We start from the raw sequence: 7744 nt of genomic DNA, 5'->3' as shown, positions 1-7744 counted from the left end.
TGTCTTCACTTCTGACCAGGTGCACAGGCTAACTAACTCCTGGGACTAAGATCCAGTTCAGGTGTCTGGCCATGCAGCCTGGGCACCTCAAAGAGCCTTTAAATTCTGCATCTTCGGGCTGGAGAGATGGCTCAGAGGTTAAGAGCACTGACTGCTCTTTCAGAGGTCCTGAGTTCAATTCCCAGCAACCACATGGTGGCTCACAGCCATCTGTAATGAGATCTGGTGCCCTCTTCTGGCATGCAAACATACATGGAAGGAATGTTGTATACATAATAAATAAATAAATCTTTAAAAAAAAATTCTGTATCTTCCTCTCTTTTTTTTTTTTGTTTTGTTTTGTTTTTCAAGACAGGGTTTCTCTGTGTTTTTGGAGCCTGTCCTGGAACTAGCTCTTGTAGACCAGGCTGGTCTCGAACATACAGAGATCCGCCTGCCTCTGCCTCCCAAGTGCTGGGATTAAAGGCATGCGCCACCACTGCCCGGCTCTTCCTCTCTTTCTAGGCTTCTCTAAAGCCTAGCACTCAGCTGTGCTGGGGACATTTGATGTGGCGTCATCACCATATACAAGACTTTCAAGCGCAAGGGCTGGCAACATGCTCTCAAATACAGCTAGAGTGGTTGAACCTGCAGCGGCCTGGAGACTGTCCACCCCAGGAGTGTGGAGAGATGCCCAGGTGGTTAAGTGCTTAAAAGTGCTTGCTGCTCTCGCAAAGAACCAAGCTTGGTTCTTAGCACCCATGTCTGATGGTTCACAATGTCCTGTAACTCCAGCACCAGGAGATTCAATGCTTCAGAGATCTGCGGGCACCTACCTGCACTCATGTGCACCCCCACCCCCAGTGTGTGCATGTGAGTGTGTGTATGCATATAGGTATATACGTATGTATGCATATGTGTGTATGTGTAACATAAAACATTGTTTAAAGGAAGACACAGAGGTCGGGATAGGCGTGAGCACACATGCACGCGAGACAAAGACTAATGTGGCTTCTTTTAATTGCCATTTTACGCTCTCTGCAGCTGCCCCCACCCTCCCCTTCCCTGGGATGACCATTTTGTAGGCTATGGGGGACTAGGGAACAAAGCCTGGGGTGGGGGGGCACACAGCAGCCTCAGTCAGGTGGTGGGAGAACAAGCCACAGTTTATCACAACAATTAGCACTGAAGCCTGGGAGAGTGGGAGGCCAGCTCCTCTTTGTCAGGGTCTATTTGCCGGTGACCTTGCTCTGAAGGCGATGGTATTCCTTCAGCCTGTAAACCAGATGGAAAACAAAGAAAAATGTAATTTCACAATAACAACATGTGCTCCCTTCAATTAATTCAGGCGGGATGGGGGCGGTGGGGGCAGCTGTTTGTTAAGATGTGTGTGAAGTTGTCTTTTTCTTCGGTCCCCTCTCCTGCCCTAGCCTCCCCTGGCTCCTCCAATCAGGATAATGTAATTAATTTATCAGAGGGGGGAAACATTGTTTGTCATTGTTGAAGATAAAGCATTTAACAGGCAATAGGAGAAATGAAGAGGCCATTATGTTCTGGCCTTTTCAAAAGGTTTATGGGGTTATAAACTACAGGCAGCAGGAGGCAGAAGGTAGAGGGGCCTGGGAAGTCTGGCTGCAGAGGTCTCTGCAGAGCTGGGGTGGCTCCCGGGAACCAAGGCATGCTGCTAGTCAGGAGAGGCCATCTCTGTCTTCCCGACACAACCCCATGCGTCAGGAGCTAGCAATGGAAAACCCGGAGTTGGTCTTCCTCACTCAGCACCACTGACTCTGTGTGACTCTCGTCGAGTTACTTAACTATTCTGGGCCCGGGTCTGAGGAACTTTCAAAATCTCTGCACAAATTAAAATAAACTAGGGGCTGGCAAGATGGCTCAGTGAGCAAAGGTGCTTGCTGCCAAGTTTCAAGTTCTGAGTTTGAAACCTCGGGCCTGCACAGTGGAAGGCGAGAACTGGCCTTCCAAAGTGGTGGTCTCTGACTTCCATATACAAAAAGCATACACGTAAATAAAATAAAAAATTTAAAAAGAACTAAAATAAACTAGGAAAGAGCCCAGGAACAGCTGTCACGATGACCTCGCTTTGAGCACAGCAGCCCTAGTGGGGGGGGGGGGGCAAGCTGCTGAGCCCTGCTGTGTACCAGCATCTGTAGCTGTGAGCTCGATTTCCATAGGCTCCTGTGAGAAAGTCATCACATCCGTGGGGCAGGGGTACCCTCCCAGAGCTTGGGGTAGGGTCTGAGACCCGGGTCCAAGTAACTTCAGGTTTTGCATATGACCTCCAGGCCTCAGTGACGTGTTGCCTTGACCTCCAGCTGGGGACAGTGATGTAAAGATTCTTTTGCCTTTCCGGCCATTTCCCTATACGGTCTGTCCAGTTTAGGAGCTCACAGTGTCCTTGTGACTGGAGGCATTAGGGCAATTGTTAGAGGCCAGGATAGAATCCAGGGAGTCAAATGTCCACTCCCTCAGATTCTGTTGCCTTCAGGCCTGCTGAGAATGGGAACTTTTTGGGTGGAGGAGCTACAGGTGGATGGACAGGGACATGGTGCGTGAGGGGTCAGCAGAACATCAGACCCCGCTGCCTATAGCCGGAAACTTCTGATGATTGGCATGGCCCAGAGTCTCTCACCTGAGCGAGTTGATGTTGATGAAGCCAGTAGCATCAATGGGCTCATAATCGCCCTGCACATTCATGCTGTGAAGAAAGAGCAGAGCTTAGCGATGCCCGGCCACTCCCTGCTGCCCAGCCCCTCTCTGTTCAGCATATTCTGGGAGCTCTGCACTGGGTCAGGTGCCATGCCAGCAGCTGATGGCCAAGTAGCGCCCAGAAGCCTCTACCCTGAGTGCAAAGAGGCACCAGGTTGAGTCCCAGCTCGGCTAACTCTGGGTCTGTGAATTCCTCCTGCCATTTGTAAACTGAGGTCCTCCACAGAGCCTGAAACGGCCTACAGCATCCGATGTTTACAGACTGGAGCAGATGATGGGCTTCCTGGGAGGCATTTACAGCACGGAGTCCCATAGAGTCACCTTCACCCTGGTTTGTCAAACCATGCAGACCTTACAGAACCATCCTGACCCAGATACCCATGGTCTGACAGTATCTGTCATCTGCTGTTGAGCTCAGTAAAGCTGTCCTCCCCTCTGCAGCTCCACCCTAGCAGCATCCTCCCTGGCAGCCATCCAGGACTGGCAACTATGCCTGCCAGCCAACTCAGAGAGCCCAGGGAAGCATGCCGGTTCCCGGCGATGAATGTGCACCTTGGGAATGTGAATATCAGTGACTCTCATCATTGTCAAGGGCTCACATGAAGTCATGGAGCTAGAACATGGCAAGCACTTGCTATGACTGACATCCCATCCGTCCGTCCGTCCGTCCGTCCGTCCATCCATCCATCATTCATTCAGACATTTTTTAAGTACTCTTGGGCCAGCTGGGCCAGGGCAAGTGGTGGTGGTGCATGTCTTTAAATCCCATCACTCAAGAGACAGAGACAGGCATATTTCTGTGAGTTTGAGGCTGACCTGGTCTACAGAGCAAGTACCAGGACAGCCAGGGCTACATAGGAAATCCCTGTCTCGAAAAACAAACAACCAACCAAACCAAACCAAAACAACAACAAAAGAGCATCACAGGCTACAGGAGCAAATACCACTGTCACCCAGCACCTGGATAAGTTCGGCTTTCGGGGCCCCCGCAGTCTCAGTTACCCCTGACTTCCATGTTGTTCTTAATCTCGCCCTTGTCTTTAGTCTGGCACAGCGCCGGCCTCACAGCAAAGCAATCTCAAGGTTCTTGAGGACAAGGAAATGGCCTATCCCCTCAGAAGTCCTTTCCAAAGAGGTAAGACTGGGAAGCAGGTGAGAAGTACCTGCCACCACGTGACTGAGGTCATGCCTCTGGTTCTCTGGAACATCCCCACTCCTGTTTCTGGTGGCCCTGGTTTTGCACATTCAAAGGAAGTGTTATACCGCTGAGCTACACCTCCAACTCAACTCTGGATCTCTTCTAAGGACAAATGAAGAAAGGTGGCCTCACCTATAACCCCAGCACCAGGGTTGAGAGGTGAAAGCTAGCCTAGGCTACATAGCAAAACCCTGTCTCTTTACCTTCGTCTCCCCCTAAAAACCAAAAGGAGTCTCTGTCCATGTTCCATGGGAGCCTTGAGTTTTAACCTTGATGTTTTTCAGGTCCTGAAGTCACCCCATGCTCTGCCTTCCATGACCTTTCTCCTGTTTTTCCCTTTCTTCTCCAGAGTTCCCTTTGAGGTTTGGGTCCTGATGACATAAGGAGCTAACCAGTGACCAGTGTGCTCCCTCAGGAGGAGAGGATGTCAGGCGAGCACAGGAACGGCTGTTCTAGACTAGTGTACCAATTTGTGCAATTATAGTCAACAAGCCTTGCTTGCCTGGGTGCATTTGCAGCGCTGGGAACACACAAACTAGCATCACTTGCTCTCCACCTCCTGTCAAGTGGGCTCTAGAAACCCAGCCTCACCTCTGTTCAAAGTCCTTGCCTTTAGTTACTGTCCTGGGAGCAGGCTGGCCACGAAGCCCTTCCCTCATCCAGGCCATAGGGCCTTTTTCCCTTCACCTCCACATCTCCCAAGTCACAACAAACTATCATAGACCATAAGGAGGTAGAAGCTGAAGGACAGGAGTTCAAGGTCATCCTCTTATACTGAATCTGCAGAAAGCCTGGGCTCTGTGAGACCTCCTCACAAAAACAAACAAACAGAAACAACAAAACCCTCCCCGCATCCAAGACAAGCTGGACAAACAGCTCGAGGAGCCCCGCAGAGAGGGCCCCATCAAGGACAGACCTGCCCCGTGAGGCTGCCCAGAGTCCCAAGCCGGGCTTGTTTGGGAACGGAAAGCCTCTTTTTTGAATAGTGCTTTGGTGTGTATGGGGGGGGGGGTGGAAACAGAGTTTACAATGATTTTTTTTACCGCCTCTGACGGTCTACAGAAAAACCTCTGTGCTTTTATTTTTGCTCATTCGAGTGGCTCTGACCTGCTCTGTAATTACATTACTTTCTACCTACTGCGCCCGGCATTTCCAGCTCTGCTACCTCTCGCAGCTTCCTCGCTGGTCCCTGTGACGCTGTCACTCAAGGGCTTTCAAGTCAGCGATGTAGAAATCAAAAAGAAAAGGGAAATGGTCGGAGACGCAGTGAGAATAACTGCTTCTGCTTTTCTCTTTTTTCCCCCCTTTCCCTTTTTACTTTATTCATTTAATCTCCCTGAGTGAGACTGTAAGGTTTAATGAAGGGTTGGGCAGGTTATTAGAGGCTGTTCATTTGGAGGGGGAGGGGAGAAAGAGCCAGAGAGAGAAAGAGAGAAGATAATTTGACATTTACCCCGACTGATCTAAACTGATTCGGTTATATTTATGGCTTATAAAGTGTTTAGAGAGATTGAAGTGGGGGGGAAGAAACTCAATATGGCAGAGAGAGGGGAAGGAGAAAAATAATATTGACTGCCAAACAAAACTCGTACTTAATTCCAAGTGGTCCCCGGGAGGGCAGGGTAGGCCTTGCCTGAGCCAGCTGGGGCTGGGGTCCTTCTCAGGTCGTTCTGCCTGGCTCTGTGGGCTTGTCCCCATCCACAGCCTGGCCAAGTGATGCCCAGGGGACATGGCTGGGCTTCCCAGGGCAGGCTACCTTCAGTCACAAGAAAACCTTGTGTCTCCCTTGTCTCCCAAGTCAAAACAAACTCTAGGCATTGATGTGGAGGAGTTTAGATCGAATCAGCTTAGCTAGCTCACTATCTGCCATATGTTTCCCTAATGTCCGTCACCCTCGGCTTGGTCCTCCCAGAAGGAAGCTCCTTGAGGCTCCCTCTGAGTTCCCTATTTACCTTCCTCAGCTTTATGTGGCCCCTTCTGTCCATAGAGAACAACAGGCTTGAGGCCCTCCAGTGTCACTCTATTCTGTACTCATTGCCCCAAAGCAGACAAGATGGGTTCTCCTGGGCTATCTCAGATAAGACGCACACTTAAGGTACTTGTCACTTACCTCTTACCTCCCTCAGTACTTATTCCCCTGTACAGCTGGGGTGTGGGTCAGTGGCTGAGCACTGCCTGGTGAGTGCCTTGGGTTCTATTGGCACCATTGAGGGAAAATGCGCCCCCCCCCCATGCCTTGTCATCTCTAGGGTGTTCCTGCACTTCCCCCTCCACTTCCAGTACAACTCCTAAAGGTGGGTTGACTTAGTCTGCTTTTCTGAGATCACCAACCCAGTCGAGCCTGCCAGCATTTCTCACTGGCACCCTTGTGACCACCCCTTGCCAGTGTCCGCCCTCGCCAGTGAGAACCCACTCCTCAGAGCAGACACAAGGACCAGAAGATCCGATCCTGTCCTCCTTATTATCTAGCTCAATCTCTTAACCTGGCTTCTTAGTTTCCTCTCTCCCAGGTGTCCTTGCATGTCTAGATTTTCCCAAGCTCTTCCCAGGCTCAGAATCAGAGGTGCTGCCCCCTGGAGTCTACCAAACTCTTGTATCCTATCAAGGAATTCCTATCAAGGAAGTTGCCCCACAGCCTAACTTTTATACCCAGTGAGACTATCTTGCTTCTTTTCCAACTCTGCAATTTTTCCTAATTCCATATTTCAGCCTGCCTGGCTTCCTTTCCTTTGTTGTCTCATTTTTTGAGACAGTCTCCTGTGGCTCAGGATGAATTTCATGCGCATTAGAAAATGACACTGAACTGCTGATCCTCCTGCTTCTACCTCCTGAGTGCTAGGATGATGTCACCACCACATCCAGCTTGTGCGGTACTGGGGCTGGAACCCTGGGCTTCATGTAAGCAGGCACTCTACCAACCGAGCCACATCCCTAGCCCATGGCTGTCATTTGAATGACACTTTCCTCCCCAAATGGCCTATTGTGGGGTCCATGATGTTACAGATATCTGTCCATCATAACCATTCCCCTGGTCCCCCACAGAGAGCTTGACATGAAATCAACAAGAATGTGCTGGGAAAGCTGCCCACAGATGACAGGCTGCGGCACCGGGAACCTACCTCACCAGCTCTTCATTGTACAGTGAGAGTGGAGACTCCCGGCCAAGGATGTACACCTGGCCCTTGAAGACGGACACCTGCACCTTCCCTTCCACCCGCTCCTGGGACTTGGCGATGCAGTGGCGGACAAATTCACACTCAGGGCTGTGCCAGAAACCTGTGGGGAGGAAACCACGAAGGTGTTGGGGAGGGTCCCACTGGGCCTCAGGCCGGGGCACAGGAAGGAAGGGGGTAGAGAAGGCCAGGCTTTACCCTGTATGGTCTGGGGCTCAGGTCCACCTTACTCACTTGTGAGCGCTGGCATGTATCACTGTTAATATCACAGTTGTGCCCCATCCCATAATCATGCAAGGGATACATGGGTCAAGAAGTGACCTCCTTGTCCCCCAAAGGCAATCACTGCATAAGGGTCAGGAGGAAGAATACCCCTGCCTCATGCAGGCGTGCACAGGAGTCACAGAAAGACCTGGCCCTGACCCATGGGTGCTCCATTTCAGTGATGACGATAGGAATCCTCCGATAGGGCTCAGAGGCACATGTCATGGTGCTAACAAGTGAGGGTATCTAGGACTGTCACCCTGGTTTTTGGTCAGACAGGCCATGGGCTCCATGGTCTTCAGCTGTCTCCCTTCTTGCAAAGTGGGAATACCACAGCCTGTGCACCCAACAAGCACGGGGTATGCGGCGCTCCTTTGAGTGGTGCCCTGAACTGTTTGTTCTCTCT

At 50.9% G+C, this 7744-nt stretch overlaps 1 protein-coding gene across 1 annotated transcript in view; it reads right to left on the bottom strand.

The window, feature by feature from the left end:
• Nucleotides 1-982: 982 nt before the first annotated feature.
• The window catches only part of Ass1 (argininosuccinate synthase 1), a 48261-nt gene continuing 41499 nt past the window's right edge, over nucleotides 983-7744 (bottom strand). Inside the window, exons 14-16 of the mRNA XM_041675050.1 lie at nucleotides 7021-7177; nucleotides 2627-2692; nucleotides 983-1254 (exon numbers count right to left, since the gene is read on the bottom strand). Coding sequence (XP_041530984.1) covers nucleotides 1209-1254; nucleotides 2627-2692; nucleotides 7021-7177 — 269 coding nt within the window. The 3' untranslated portion in view covers nucleotides 983-1208. The remainder of the gene's footprint in view (nucleotides 1255-2626; nucleotides 2693-7020; nucleotides 7178-7744) is intronic.

Source organism: Microtus oregoni, unplaced genomic scaffold (assembly GCF_018167655.1).
Source record: "Microtus oregoni isolate MIOR12 unplaced genomic scaffold, Mior012 000025F_ref0000491, whole genome shotgun sequence".
Taxonomy (NCBI): Eukaryota; Metazoa; Chordata; class Mammalia; order Rodentia; family Cricetidae; genus Microtus; species Microtus oregoni.
Note: the sequence above shows the minus strand (reverse complement) of the source record. Positions and strands in the feature narration are given on the sequence as shown.